At 45.9% G+C, this 15616-nt stretch overlaps 1 protein-coding gene across 2 annotated transcripts in view; it reads left to right on the forward strand.

Moving 5' to 3' along the window:
- Nucleotides 1-15525, forward strand: part of mta1 (metastasis associated 1) — a 51153-nt gene extending 35628 nt beyond the window's left edge. The window contains exons 5-17 of one of the 2 annotated variants that reach the window (XM_055864029.1): nucleotides 142-205; nucleotides 2010-2127; nucleotides 2604-2706; nucleotides 3130-3229; nucleotides 6364-6552; nucleotides 7583-7716; nucleotides 8151-8341; nucleotides 8743-8894; nucleotides 9123-9312; nucleotides 9586-9675; nucleotides 9869-10024; nucleotides 14439-14581; nucleotides 14811-15525. In XM_055864029.1, coding sequence (XP_055720004.1) covers nucleotides 142-205; nucleotides 2010-2127; nucleotides 2604-2706; nucleotides 3130-3229; nucleotides 6364-6552; nucleotides 7583-7716; nucleotides 8151-8341; nucleotides 8743-8894; nucleotides 9123-9312; nucleotides 9586-9675; nucleotides 9869-10024; nucleotides 14439-14542 — 1591 coding nt within the window. In that variant the 3' untranslated portion in view covers nucleotides 14543-14581; nucleotides 14811-15525. The remainder of the gene's footprint in view (nucleotides 1-141; nucleotides 206-2009; nucleotides 2128-2603; nucleotides 2707-3129; nucleotides 3230-6363; nucleotides 6553-7582; nucleotides 7717-8150; nucleotides 8342-8742; nucleotides 8895-9122; nucleotides 9313-9585; nucleotides 9676-9868; nucleotides 10025-14438; nucleotides 14582-14810) is intronic. The other variant, XM_055864030.1, reaches the window with a different exon arrangement.
- Nucleotides 15526-15616: the final 91 nt, after the last annotated feature.

Below are 15616 nucleotides of genomic sequence, written 5' to 3' on the forward strand. Positions count from 1 at the left end.
GAGTTGGTTACAAGTATATGTTAACACACAGCCTGGAAAACAGATGGCACTTTCTTTCACCTGTATTATAGGAAGGCATTGGTGTTATACGGCTGTACTGTATTTAAGAGCTACATCTCAATCAGATTGTGTGTGTCTCAGGGGGAAGTGTTGTGTCACTCTGCTCAATGAGACTGAGGCTCTGAAGTCATATCTGGACCGGGAGGTAGGTGGCTGTCTTTACTGTCCTCACAGGCCTCATACACTGTCTTCTCAGAGAGTGAATGGTGTGTGCCATAGCCTCTATGTATGGCTCTGATGTACAGTACCAGTCAAATGTTTGAACACACCTACTCATTCAAGGGTTTTTATTTTCTACATTATAGAATAATAGTGAAGACCTCAAACTATGAAATAATGCTTATGGAATCATGTAGTAACCCCAAAAAATGTTATTCAAATCAAAATGGATTTTATATTTGAGATTCTTCAAAGTAGCCACCCTTTGCTTTGATGACAGCTTTGCACACTCTTGGTGTTCTCTCAACCAGCTTCACAAGGTAGTCACCTGGAATGTATTTCAATTAACAGGTGTGTGTGTGCCTTGTTAATTTGTGGAATGTTTTTTCTTATTGCGTTTGAGCCAATCAGTTGTCTTGTGACATGGTTGGGTATACAGAAGATGAAGACCAAGTCCATATTATGGCAAGAACAGTTCAAATGAGCAAAGAGAAAAGACTACCTCATTACTTTGACTGAACTTCATGTCTTAATCTGGAAAATGTCAAGAACTTTGAAAGTTTCTTCAAGTGCAGTCGCATAAAACAAGTGCCATGATGAAACTGGGTCTCATGAGAACCGCCACAGGAAATTAAGACCCAGAGTTACTTCTGTTGCAGAGGACACGTTCATTTGAGTTACCAGCCTCAGACATTTCAGCTCAAATAAATGCTTCAGAGTTCAAGTAACAGACGCATCTCTAACGGGCAATAAGAATAAGAGACTTGCTTCGACCAAGAAACACGAGCAATGGTCATTAGACCGATGGAAATCTGTCCTTTAATCTGATGAGTCTAAATTTGAGATTTTTGGTTCCAACCGCAGTGTCTTTGTGAGACACAGAGTAGGTGAACGGATGATATCCGCATGTGTGGTTCCCACCGTGAAGCATGGAGGAGGAAGTGTGATGGTGCTTTGCTGGTGACACTGTCATTGATTTTATTTAGAATTCAAGGCACACTTAACCAGCATGGCTACCACAGCGTTAGTTCCACTAAGTGCAAACCAGATGGGATATAATTTGTCACCTCCAGGCTGTGTAAGGGCTATTTGACCAAGGAGAGTGATGGAGTGCTGCAGCAGATAATCCTGGCCTCCACAATCACCTGACCTCAACCCATTTGAGATGGTTTGGGATGAGTTGGACTGCAGAGTGAAGGAAAAGCAGCCAACAAGTGCTCAGCATATGTGGGAACTCCTTCAAGACTGTTGGGAAAGCATTCTATGTGAAACTGTTTGAGAGAATGCCAAGAGTGCGTAAAGCTGTCAAGGCGAAGGGTGGCTACTTTGAATAATCCAAAATATATTTTGATTTGTTTATCACTTTCTTGGTTACTATGTGTGTTTTTCATAGTTTTGATGTCTTCACTATTATTCTGCAATATAGAAAATAGTACAAATAAAGAAAAACCCTGGAATGAGCAGGTGTGTCCAAACTTTTGACGGGTACTGTATGACCATGTTGGATGAATTTGTGTGCCTGTGTCAAACTGACTGTGATGTGTGTGTGTTAGTTGTGAGTCTTGGTGCTGTATGAATAATTCAGTGTTGACCCAGAATGTTCTTCTCACAGTCAGTAATGAGGAGACGAAAGACTGCTCTCTACACGCACGCACACACGCACGCATTCAATCCACAACCCCACTCATTTTCTCCATTCCTATTTCTCTAACTCTTTTCTAATGTCTCTCCTCTCTATCCCTCCCTCTTTCCTCCCCCCACTTCTCTTCCTCCTCCCTCTCTCTCTCCAGGATGCGTTCTTCTACTCCCTGGTCTACGACCCCCAACAGAAGACTCTGCTGGCTGATAAAGGGGAGATCAGGGTGGGGAACAAGTACCAGGCAGACATCACAGACTTTCTCAAAGAGGGTACGTACGCCAAATACACTCGTACACAAAACTGTGGACTGTTAGCATTTTCCATAGTTAAATGTGACACGCTAGCTGGTAGATTAGCCTCCTGGCTAGTGTTCTCTTTGGTAGTGCAAGCAGGGTCCGATCTCATCTCAAGGCTCAGTCAGTGGGAGGGCATGGGTGTCTGTCCCACTGCCTAATAAACCCACTGCAATTGGAACAATTTTGCAACGTTATGACAAGGAGTGTGTTATCAAAGTGAGTTTTACTGAGGAGCCATGTCACACCAATAGTGTTGGAGAGGGTCAAAGGGCAGGATATTCACTGTTTTGTGGATGTCTATTGAAGGAATCATAACCACAATATCCCAAGATTGTTGGAACTAAATTGACTTTGGTTAACCACAGGGCTGTCTAGTCTGATGGAGTGTATCAGACTGGCGACTGTGTTGACTGCTTACTAACTGGTGATTGTGCTAACTGGACCCCCAGGTGAGGAGGATGGCAGGGACCTGGCCAAGCTGGAGGAGAGGGTGTGGGACCCCAGCAGTCCCCTCACAGAGAAACAGATCGACCAGTTCCTGGTTGTGGCTCGGTAAGTGGCTCCGGTCCGGTGGGCTGTGGTGAATGGGTAAGTGGTTCTACTGTAGTGGTAGTGCCTTGGTAAGACTGCTGTGAACAGGATAGCCAATGTCAAATATTTTTCAGTAAGACATTTTTTTTTTTTGACGTGGCTCGGTAAAACGGGGTGCAGGGGTATTGTATCAGTAAGAAGACTGGTCTTCACACAGGTCTATTCTAGTCAGATTTGCACTATTGTCAAAAACATGATATCTGGGGGATGAATAGACTCCTGCAGTATAAAACTGTTTGCACTCACTACTGTAAGTCGCTTTGGATAAGAGCATCTGCTAAATGACTTAAATGTCAAAAATGATATCCCTGTGTGTCTCTCGTCCATCTCTTTCCCTCTGCCGCCTCATCCCTCTCTGCCGCCTCATCCCTCTCCCTCTCTCAGGTCAGTGGGGACCTTTGCGCGGGCTCTAGACTGCAGTAGTTCTGTCCGCCAGCCCAGTCTCCACATGAGTGCTGCTGCTGCCTCTAGAGACATCACCCTGGTAAGACACATACACACATCGCCCACTTCCCTAGGTAGGGTCAGACCAGAGTTGAGTGCTGTTAGCCCAGGGGTATGCTGGGAGCTACAGTAGAAGGTGTGTATGTGAGCTTGTGTGTGTGTGTGTTAGCTTGCCATAGTGTGAGGATCAGTAACAAGCAGGATTCAGCCTGCCCCAGACGCCACACGTTCCGGCCCACTTCTGCACCTCATATATAAAACATGAAACGCAGGCCTCCGAGCTACAGCTTTCAGAGTACACGCATCCACGAACACATGCGCACAACACACATCCTCTCAGACTCGCCAATAGAGACGCTCACACTAAGTCAAGTGACCAGATAATAGCCCATCCACTTCTGTTTTTGGACTATGCTCTGTTCCTTAAACTTGGTGGCTTTGACAAGTAGAATAATGGAGGCCCTTTGCTTGGTTTCTATGTTAAGAGGGTAGGTTTTGTTTGCTGGGTGTATGTGGAAAAACCAGGGTTGTGTTCATTTTAGGGCACACCGTAAACCAGGGTGGTGTTCATTAGGGCACACCGTAAACCAGGGTGGTGTTCATTAGGGCACACTGTAAACCAGGGTTGTGTTCATTAGGGCACACCGTAAACCAGGGTTGTGTTCATTAGGGCACACCGTAAACCAGGGTTGTGTTCATTAGGGCACACTGTAAACCAGGGTTGTGTTCATTTTAGGGCACACCGTAAACCAGGGTTGTGTTCATTAGGGCACACCGTAAACCAGAGTGGTGTTCATTAGGGCACACCGTAAACCAGGGTGGTGTTCATTAGGGCACACCGTAAACCAGTGCTGTGTTCATTAGGGCACACTGTAAACCAGGGTTGTGTTCATTTTAGGGCACACTGTAAACCAGGGTTGTGTTCATTAGGGCACACTGTAAACCAGGGTTGTGTTCATTTTAGGGCACACCGTAAACCAGGGTTGTGTTCATTTTAGGGCACACCGTAAACCAGGGTTGTGTTCATTTTAGGGCACACCGTAAACCAGGGTTGTGTTCATTTTAGGGCACACCGTAAACCAGGGTTGTGTTCATTTTAGGGCACACCGTAAACCAGGGTTGTGTTCATTTTAGGGCACACCGTAAACCAGGGTTGTGTTCATTTTAGGGCACACCGTAAACCAGGGTTGTGTTCATTTTAGGGCACACCGTAAACCAGGGTTGTGTTCATTTTAGGGCACACCGTAAACCAGGGTTGTGTTCATTTTAGGGCACACCGTAAACCAGGGTTGTGTTCATTTTAGGGCACACCGTAAACCAGGGTTGTGTTCATTTTAGGGCACACCGTAAACCAGGGTTGTGTTCATTTTAGGGCACACCGTAAACCAGGGTTGTGTTCATTTTAGGGCACACCGTAAACCAGGGTTGTGTTCATTTTAGGGCACACCGTAAACCAGGGTTGTGTTCATTTTAGGGCACACCGTAAACCAGGGTTGTGTTCATTTTAGGGCACACCATAAACCAGGGTTGTGTTCATTAGGGCACACCGTAAACCAGGGTTGTGTTCTTTAGGGCACACCGTAAACCAGGGTTGTGTTCATTTTAGGGCACACCGTAAACCAGGGTTGTGTTCATTTTAGGGCACACCGTAAACCAGGGTTGTGTTCATTTTAGGGCACACCGTAAACCAGGGTTGTGTTCATTTTAGGGCACACCGTAAACCAGGGTTGTGTTCATTTTAGGGCACACCGTAAACCAGGGTTGTGTTCATTTTAGGGCACACCGTAAACCAGGGTTGTGTTCATTTTAGGGCACACCGTAAACCAGGGTTGTGTTCATTTTAGGGCACACCGTAAACCAGGGTTGTGTTCATTTTAGGGCACACCGTAAACCAGGGTTGTGTTCATTTTAGGGCACACCGTAAACCAGGGTTGTGTTCATTTTAGGGCACACCGTAAACCAGGGTTGTGTTCATTTTAGGGCACACCGTAAACCAGGGTTGTGTTCATTTTAGGGCACACCGTAAACCAGGGTTGTGTTCATTTTAGGGCACACCGTAAACCAGGGTTGTGTTCATTTTAGGGCACACCGTAAACCAGGGTTGTGTTCATTTTAGGGCACACCGTAAACCAGGGTTGTGTTCATTTTAGGGCACACCGTAAACCAGGGTTGTGTTCATTTTAGGGCACACCGTAAACCAGGGTTGTGTTCATTTTAGGGCACACCGTAAACCAGGGTTGTGTTCATTTTAGGGCACACCGTAAACCAGGGTTGTGTTCATTTTAGGGCACACCGTAAACCAGGGTTGTGTTCATTTTAGGGCACACCGTAAACCAGGGTTGTGTTCATTTTAGGGCACACCGTAAACCAGGGTTGTGTTCATTTTAGGGCACACCGTAAACCAGGGTTGTGTTCATTTTAGGGCACACCGTAAACCAGGGTTGTGTTCATTTTAGGGCACACCGTAAACCAGGGTTGTGTTCATTTTAGGGCACACCGTAAACCAGGGTTGTGTTCATTTTAGGGCACACCGTAAACCAGGGTTGTGTTCATTAGGGCACACCGTAAACCAGGGTTGTGTTCATTAGGGCACACCGTAAACCAGGGTTGTGTTCATTAGGGCACACCGTAAACCAGGGTTGTGTTCATTTTAGGGCACACCGTAAACCAGGGTTGTGTTCATTAGGGCACACCGTAAACACAGTTATCTCTTCATTCAAAGACTCAATCATGGACACTCTTACTGACGGTTGTGGCTGCTTTGCGTGATGTATTGTTGTCTCTACATTCTTGCCCTTTGTGCTGTTGTCTGTGCCCAATAATGTTTGTACCATGTTTTGTGCTGCTACCATGTTTTTGCTGCCATGTTGTTGTCTTAGGTTTCTCTTTATGTTATGTTGTCTCTCTCGTTGTGATGTGTGTGTTGTCCTATATTTATATTGTATTTATTTTAATCCCAGGCCCCCGTCCCCGCACGAGGCCTTTTGGTAGGCCTTCATTGTAAATAAGAATTTGTTCTTAATTGACTTGCCACGATAAAGGTCAAATAAAATGTAAAAAACACACTGAAGTGTTTCATATTGAACCAGTACAGATGGTACCTCCCAGTGTGTTTCTTCTGTTTTGTGCCTACCGAACACTACCCACCATTTTGCCCCTCTCTCCTCTCCCCAGTTCCATGCCATGGACAGCCTGGATAAGACGCGTTATGACATGACGCGGGCCATCGCTGCGCTGGTTCCCCAGGGAGGGCCTGTTCTCTGCCGGGACGAGATGGAGGAGTGGAGCGCCTCCGAGGCCAACCTGTTTGAAGAGGCCCTGGAGAAATACGGAAAAGACTTCACAGACATACAACAGGACTTTGTGAGTACAGACCGACGGGTAGCCAGTCAGGCAGGCACGGTTCTGCTGCCTTGGCTTGGACTAACCTCGACAAGGAAGCTCTGATGTACATGCCACCAAAACAAGGGGGAAGAGGAACCATGCTTAGACTGAGAGGAACAGGCTCAGTTCAAGGCTCACAAAATGTATCTCTGGGATGGGCAACTGGTGGCCCGCGGATCAGTTTCCCCATGGCAAAATGAGTATTACATGAAATTAGTTAGAAAATAGTCAAATCTTTGCCCCCATGGCAAAATCTGTAGCATTGCAGGAAATTAACTGTGAAACGTAAATGTTTTCTCTCCGCTTTCAAGAGCGCTAAAATGTTTTGCTCGCAAGGTGGGTGGGGGCCAACAATTTTTTACTTAGTGCCCCCAAACGGCTATCCATACCTGGCTCTGACTGCATGTGTGGCTACACAGACCCGCAAGCCACTGCAGCCCCTCATGATGAGCTATGATTTTGCGTTGTGGCCCCCACCCCCATCAAAGTTGCCCATCCTTTTTGTAACTAATAGTGAGACACTCAACTCAGACTGCCAGGCATCCTATTGAGAGCAGAGAAGAGAATCCAGCATGTCTGCTGTAGCCATAGAGATAGATACTGTATGTCTATATCTCTGTCAGCCAGGTGCTGCTGTTGCCCTGAGGGGGAAGAATAAATGAATGAGGTTTATGCAGTCTTTACGCTGTGCCTCACTCTGCCACCTGGTGGTGGGTTACAGTCAGTGCACTATCCAGCCCACAGCCACAGGCTGCTGTTAGGGGTGGGGCTTGCTCTCTGGCAGCCTGACAATTCAGTTGCCTCTTTCAAACTTTTTTTAAAGAGCACAGTGTTCATTTTCCCCCTCGAAGATCAAAGTATTTGCTTACAAAGATGTAGGAAATGCACTAATGTAGTGCCCTAAAGCATGATGGCGAGGACCGTTGTCTGTGAGGTGGAAACGGCTCTAAAGCATGACGATGGCATATCTGTGATGTTGAAAGCGCTTGTCTCTCGTCCTCCCCGGCAGCTCCCCTGGAAGTCCCTGACCAGTATCATAGAGTACTACTACATGTGGAAGACCACAGACAGATACGTACAGCAGAAACGGTTAAAAGCAGCCGAGGCAGAGAGCAAGTTGAAGCAAGTCTACATCCCCAACTAGTGAGTATCTATCTGGCTGGCTACTGGGGACTGGGATACTGTGATTCTTGTCAGACTCCTACAGCAGGTCCCAATTTGCACCCTGCCGCTAAGTCTTTGGTCTTTGCAGATCGGAATGCTCTGTATAAGTGTAATTGGTAATGGTGGAGCGTCTGCAAACATTGGCGGGATGGTGCCGAAGGGTTAAGGGGGTATTTGGGACTGGCTGCAGATGACGGTTCCCACTAGATGGTCAAGCTGCAAAGTCTTTTGGTCTTAACTTAAGGTTCGGGTTAGGCGTAAGGTTATCAGTTAGGTTTAAAATCTGATTTTAAGAAGAGAAATTGTAGAAATAGGCGGGGTTTATGACTTTGCAACTTGCCCAGATAGTGACGACCGCAGATTATACAGTGCGTTGCATCTCTGTCTCTGATCCTCTGCCCACTTCCTCATAGCAACAAGCCCAACCCCAACCAGCTGAGTGTTAACAGTGTAAAGCCTGGAGGTGTGGGATGCCTGGTGAACGGCTCCGGGGCGGCAGCTGGAGCCGCAGTCGGAGCCGGGGGTTTGCCTGGAGCCCTGGGGGTGATATCAGTTCCCTCAGGACAGACCCCAGGTCTGGGCCGCGCCTGTGAAAGCTGCTACAGTGAGTAACGCCACAACTGTCCTGTTTCCTGGATGATGAAATAAAGACCACGATGTTAGAAAAGAGACCAGGAAGTTAACCTGGGAGTCAAGAGTACTTCCTAGTACAGATATACAGTACCTCCTGGAGAACTTTGAGATTCACTCTCATCCTAGTATGATCTCTTCCCCATACTTGGGGAGCAAGGCTCCAAGCCAAGCCTCCGTCTCTATTGCTGTTCTTTAACAATGAAGGAGTGGGAGTTTTTAAGACGGAGAGCAAGGCAAAGCTCAGCTCACGCTGCAGTAGAATCTATTCAGAGCTATTTTAGTAGTGTTAATAAAGTCTTAAATGATTTAGACTCACTGAGTTTGTGTGGGTGTCTCTCGACGTGTGTGTGTCCTCTTTCTCTGTGCATGTAGCCACCAGCTCGTACCAGTGGTACTCGTGGGGTCCCCCCAACATGCAGTGTCGTCTGTGTGCCTCCTGCTGGACCTACTGGAAGAAGTATGGAGGACTGAAGATGCCAACCAGACTGGAAGGAGAGAGGCCTGGACCCAACCGCAACAACATGGTAAACAACTCAAACTGAGAGATCATGTAGAAAGATAATGCAATACAATATCATGTATTCGATTAAAACATATTCAAGGATAATGTGAAACTGACCAGGAAAAACGTCCCGGCCCTTCTGTATAACAACTTACAACTTTTTGTCTTGGACTCCACTCTTGTCTCTGATTGTTGTCCGTTCTCTAAACATTTTCTCATATCCTCGCTTTCTCTCTTCCCCCACCGCCAGTCTCCTCACAGTGTTCCCATGCGTCACGGTGGGAGCCCCAAGTTTGCTGTGAAGACGAAACAGGCCTTCTACCTACAGACCACCCAGGTGACACGCGCCGCCCGACGGGTCTGTCAGGACATCATCAGACCACGCTTCCTCGCCCGACACCCTTACCTCCCTCTCAATACAGTCCAAATCAAACAAGAGTGTGAGTACTGTACCCCTCAACCCCTACCACCTCCTCACCACCCAAATCAAGGCGTAGGGAGAGTACGATACGATGTAGACCTGGGTCCTGTTCATTAAGGCACCAAACGGACGAAAACTGAGTAAAACAGGGAGGGACTACCTGAAATTGTCCAATAAGAAACGTTTGTTTTATTTTCCTGTTGCAAAATGTTTTGAAAGGTCTCAGGTCTTATGTAATGGTCTGCTGAAATGTGGTACATGCATACTATACTGACTTTGTGGTTTATTTCAGGTGCACTGCGGTTGCCAGACGAGCCCAAAAAGCCCTTGCCGCTGAAGCCAGTTGATAGGAAGCCTCTGGAGTCTGTTGTCCGATATCTAGGTGAGGATCTGTTACGCCCATCTGTAGTCTTTCATTTTCAGTCTGCTAAATGGCATACTGTATTATATGTTGTCTGTTTTAGCCAATGTTGATTTTGCGATTTTAAACTCATATCTTTCTGTTTTCTCTTCCTTTCTCTCCCTCCTGTCTCTTCTCCTCTGTGTCTTCTGTCCTCCTCTCTCCGGGTCCCCAGAGGCCCACCCGTGCCCTCCCAAACATGACCCCCCGCGTGGCCAGACGGTCACCACGGGTAGCCTGACGCCCATCAAGTCCACACCCAACATTCTCAACAACGGCTCGCCCACCATCCTGGGCAAACGCACCTACGAGCAGCACAACGGCATTGATGGTGAGAGACCGAGGTGCGGGAGAGGAGTAGAAAGGGGTTGGAGCGGTTGGGATGTTGATGGAAGACCGTTGTGGTCATTGCTGCACTCCATTGGGGTTTGAGTCTGCACCCCAACGTCTTGTGTCATTGCGGCCATCTTTCTTTTTCTTCTTTTTTTGCGACCTCCCTTTCTCCACCCCTCCCCCTCGTCTCCCTTTGTCTCAATGTACTACTGTAACTGGTTAAACATGCCCCTCTTGTTTTTGCTCACCAACTTTCCGCCTTTCACTTTCTTTCTTTCTCTCTCCTTACCCCCCCTCTCTTTCTCCCTTGACAGTTGATTATTTTTGCACCATCTGTCTCTGTCGCTTTCTCCTTTACCCCCCTCTTTTTCTCTTGCACTGTTCTCTATTATTTTTTTTTGTTCTGCTCTCTCCATTTCTCTCTCGCTCTTTGTCTCTGTACATCCATCTCAGTAGGTTGTAGTGAAGGCTGGTTTCTTTCTCTGTGGTGTATATCGCTCTAGGCTACGGCGGGGGTTGTCATGGTAACGGAGCGGTAGCCAGGACCTATCTGGGACCGGAGTGAGACCAAAGGGGTGGTGTGATTCGCTGGGACCTCGCCCCCTAATAACCCTTCTCTCCTGGACCACAGCAGGGCTAGTCCACACTCACTAGGGACTATGTCCATGTTCAGAAAGGAGGAGCACCTGTCAATGTGTGTTGCATAGAAGGAGAAACGTGGAGAGTAACGGCAGGAGGGGGGGAGCTAGGCCTATAGGCTACCTACAATGAGTGGTTCTACTGTGTCTTCTAAGGCAGGGTTTCTCAAACTCAGTCCTGCCCCTCCCTGGGTGCACGTTTTGGGTTTTGCCCCAGCACTACACAGCTGATTCAAATGATCAAAGCTTGATGCTGAGTTGGTTATTTGAATCAGCTGTGTAGTTCTGGGGCATTAAACCAAAACGTGCACCCAGGGAGGGCCCCAGGGCCGTGTTTGGGAAACCCTGCTCTTAGGGTGACTGCAGTGCAGGCTAGCTGGTATCTACAGACATCTTCTCTGGGTTTGGACGGGAGACAAGACTCCTAGAATACAGTTGAAGTCGGAAATTTACATACACTTAGGTTGGAGTCATTAACTCGTTTTTCAACCACTCCACACATTTCTTGTTATCAAACTATAGTATTGGCAAGTCGGTTAGGACATCTATTTTGTGCATGACACAAGTACATTTTTACAACAATTGTTTACAGACAGATTATTTCAGTTATAATTCACTGTATCACAATTCCAGTGGGTCAGAAGTTTACATACACTAAGTTGACTGTGCCTTTAAACAGCTTGGAAAAATACAGAAAATTATGTCATGGCTTTAGAAGCTTCTGATAGGCTAATTGACATAATTTGAGTCAATTGGAGGTGTACCTGTGGATGCATTTCAAGGCCTACCTTCAAACTCAGTGCCTCTTTGCTTGACATCATGGGAAAAATCAAAAGAAATCAGTCAAGACCTCAGAAAAAAATTGTGGACCTCCACAAGTCTGGTTCATCCTTGGGAGCAATTTCCAAACGCCTGAAGGTACCATGTTCATCTGTACAAACAATAGTACGCAAGTATAAACACCATGGGACCACGCAGCCTTCATACCGCTCAGGAAGGAGACGCGTTCTGTCTCCTAGAGATGAACGTACTTTGGTGTCAAAAGTGCAATTCAATCCAAGAACAACAGCAAAGGACCTTGTGAAGATACTGGAGGAAACGGGTACAAAAGTATCAATATCCACAGTAAAACGAATCCTATATCGACATAACCTGTAAGACCGCTCAGCAAGGAAGAAGCCACTGCTCCAAAACCGCCATTAAAAAAGCCAGACTACGGTTTGCAACTGCACATGGGGACAAAGATTGTACTTTTTGGAGAAATGTCCTCTGGTCTGATGAAACAGAAATAGAACTGTTTGGCCAGAATGACCATCGTTATGTTTGGAGGAAAAAGGGGGATGCTTGCAAGCCGAAAAACACCATCCTAACCGTGAAGCACGGGGGTGGCAGCATCATGTTGTGGGGGTGCTTTGCTGCAGGAGGGACTGGTGCACTTCACAAAATAGATGGCATCATGAGGCAGGAATATTGTGGCTATATTGAAGCAACATCTCAATCTGGTCGCAAATGGGTCTTCCAAATGGACAGTGACCCCAAGCATACTTCCAAAGTTGTGGCAAAATGGCTTAAGGACAACAAAGTCCAGGTGTTGGAGTGGCCATCACAAAGCCATGACCTCAATCCTATAGAATATTTGTGGGCAGAACTGAAAAAGTGTGTGCAAGCAAGTAGGACTACAAACCTGACTCAGTTACACCAGCTCTGTCCGGAGGAATGGGCCAAAATTCACCCAACTTATTGTGGGAAGCTTGTGGAAGGCTACCTGACACCTTTGACCTAAGTTAAACAATTTAAAGGCAATGCTACCAAATACTAATTGAGTGTATATAAACTTCTGACCAACTGGGAATGTGGTGAAAGAAATAAAAGCTGAAATAAATCATTCTCTCTACTATTATTCTGACATTTCACATTCTTAAAATAAAGTGGTGATCCTAACTGACCTAAGATGGAATTTCACCTCGGATTTGTGTTACTGAGTTTAAATGTATTTGGCTAAGATGCAAGTAAAAGTCTGACTTCAACTGTAGTATGTGCTATCTTTGCCTGACTAGTCTGAATGCCACTATATCTCTCACTTTCATTTAGAAAAATAATTGATCTGTCCTCTGTGGTTACGCACACGTCACGGACTGCACTACTACATTATTAACATGAATATGCTACAGCAAGTTTCCATCAATCTCATTGATGTGCTGTATGAACGGATCAGTTAGATTATAGCCCTGTTTACACAATTGTCTATCTAATAAGACACCCTTCTGTCTGGAGTGGGGGTCGGGGTTTGGGACAGGAAGTGTGTCACTGGGTTGAGTTGATCTCCTGCTGCAGGGCAGATGAACAAGCAGTACTACAGAAGACCAACAGGGGGTGGGAGAGGTCAGCGCATGAACATGCAGTACTACAGAAGACCAACAGGGGGCAGGAGAGGTCAGCGCATGAACATGCAGTACTACAGAAGACCAACAGGGGGTGGGAGAGGTCAGCGCATGAACATGCAGTACTACGGAAGACCAACAGGGGGCAGGAGAGGTCAGCGCATGAACATGCAGTACTACAGAAGACCAACAGGGGGCAGGAGAAATCAGCGCATGAACATGCATTACTACAGGAGAGGTCAAGCATGAACATGCATTACTACAGAAGACCAACAGGGGGCAGGAGAAGTCAGACATGAACATGCATTACTACAGAAGACCAACAGGGGGCAGGAGAAGTCAGACATGAACATGCATTACCACAGAAGACCAACAGGGGGCAGGAGAGGTCAGGCATGAACATGCATTACTACAGAAGACCAACAGGGGGCAGGAGAGGTCAGGCATGAACATGCATTACTACAGAAGACCAACAGGGGGCAGGAGAGGTCAGGCATGAACATGCATTACTACAGAAGACCAACAGGGGACAGGAGAGGTAACCTTTTAATTCTGCTGCTCCATCAGCATCAGTCGCTCAGTGCTGAAGGCAGCGCAAAAGCTTTACAATACACTAGAATCTTGATGGTGTGTCTGCTAGCCATGGGCACGGGTATTTAGAATATTTCAGTATCCGAGCAGACGTTAGTATTCCATTACTTGCACGAGTATCAATTTTTACGGGGAAAAAATGTATAGGCCTATTTTAACAAAAAAGGCTGTCTAAAATGAAATGATGTACATTGCTACATAGCCTACAAGGATAGACCATTACATTAGACATTTTAATAAAGCAGTTTTAGGACAGTTATGAGTGTGCCCCATTTAGCATAAAGATGTTCCGGTAGCCTACACACTTTTCACACTTGTAGCGTGTTATTGTCTGTCAATCAAAGCGTACAGTACAGTCAGAGGCTCCGTGTGAAGTGGGAGATTTCTAATCAATGCAAAATGGAATTTAAAATTATGGGATTCAGTTGGCTAAATGAGGGAGTAGGCTACAATTACAATGGTCAACCAACCGATATATGATGTTTTAATATGGAGTTGTTGTAGACCAGGACGGGGAGCGCAGCAAGATAGCCTCGTTGCGTTAGCTAGCTAGCTTCTTTACATCGATTAGATGCAGTCGAGACCGACACTACCAGATGAGATGATGAGAGAACCTTTCGCAGCAACACGCTTGTCTAACTAGCGCAAGTTTGGCTACTCTGTCTCTGTGTGATCCAAAAAAGTTTTGTCTATCTGGGGGGGGGGGGGGGGGGGGATCATGATATTATTTAAATGGTGCAATAATTTTGCATGCACACCTTAGTGTCTGTGACTGTATTAATATCCATCTCCCCTCCGCTAGGTATGAAGCCCAAAGCCCCTCAGTGGGATATCATGGCCAAGAGGACAGCTGAGCCAGGCCGGACCACCTCTGCCCCCATGCAGCAGGTACATGAACTGGACTGACTGCCCACAGCAGGAACCTCACTACAACCTTTACACAAGGTAGTACGCCTCTCGTTCAAGGATTCATTTGTCGGCTGATTGATTTGATGTATTTGTTATTTCAGTGACTTTCATCTTTCAAGATGTCCTGTCGATATGGGCTCATAAGATACTAGATATTCCAAAAGTAATGCGTTTACAGTGTTAAGTAGTACTTTATTGTATTCTGCAGTAGAATCGTATAGTGGAGTATAAGAGAAGTCTAAGCCCTCTTGTTTTCTTACCCTAGGTAAATGGAATGTATTTTTCCACATCCAGAGATGCAGTTGGGGGGATTTGAGTGGAGGAGGGCTGACAGCCGCAGCACCGTCATTGATTGTTCATCATCTCACCCAATCAGCACGAGCCTGCAAAACTGTCAAAGGACCAATGGACCAATTTGTCTTTGGGAATGGAAGGAATGGCTCTAAGGCTTTGGCCTATCAGAAGACTTCCTGACTCTACAGGACTGTGTTTATTACCTAACCTTGTTATTACTGTCATTATTGTAATTATATTTTTGTTTTTGTTTTTTACCAACTATAACCCGACAGCTTATCAGTTTAATTGTTCATTAAAAAAAACGATAACTTAAAGGTGCATGACAACTTCTTGGCGTTGTTGCGTGGAAAACCCCTGTGGAAAAAGGTGAAAGAACGACTGTGTATTGTAATATAAGCCATTTTGCATTTTTTTTAATTTTTTACATGTTTATTAAATACACGACAAGGAGACAAAGATTAATTTCAATGACATAAGAATAACTCCTTGGTTGTTAATTGTTTCATTTGTTCTTTTGAAAGCTTCTAGAGTTTTCTGAATCTGTTTTGTGAGCAGGCCCGACCCTATTTGGCCCGAGAGGTTTAACTTATTGAGAAAGACTGAAACATGCTGTTGTTTTCTACCTTTTTCACAAGTGATGCATCTATGCTTCAATGATGTAATTAAAAAGATGATTGATTATTTTTTTTCTTTTTCTCTCCTCGTGTGGGATTACTGTTCTGGTTGTGGAACTCCTAGGAGTGTGTCCCAAATGGCACCCTACATTTTACATAG

Source organism: Salvelinus fontinalis, chromosome 15, assembly GCF_029448725.1.
Source record: "Salvelinus fontinalis isolate EN_2023a chromosome 15, ASM2944872v1, whole genome shotgun sequence".
Taxonomy (NCBI): domain Eukaryota; kingdom Metazoa; phylum Chordata; class Actinopteri; order Salmoniformes; family Salmonidae; genus Salvelinus; species Salvelinus fontinalis.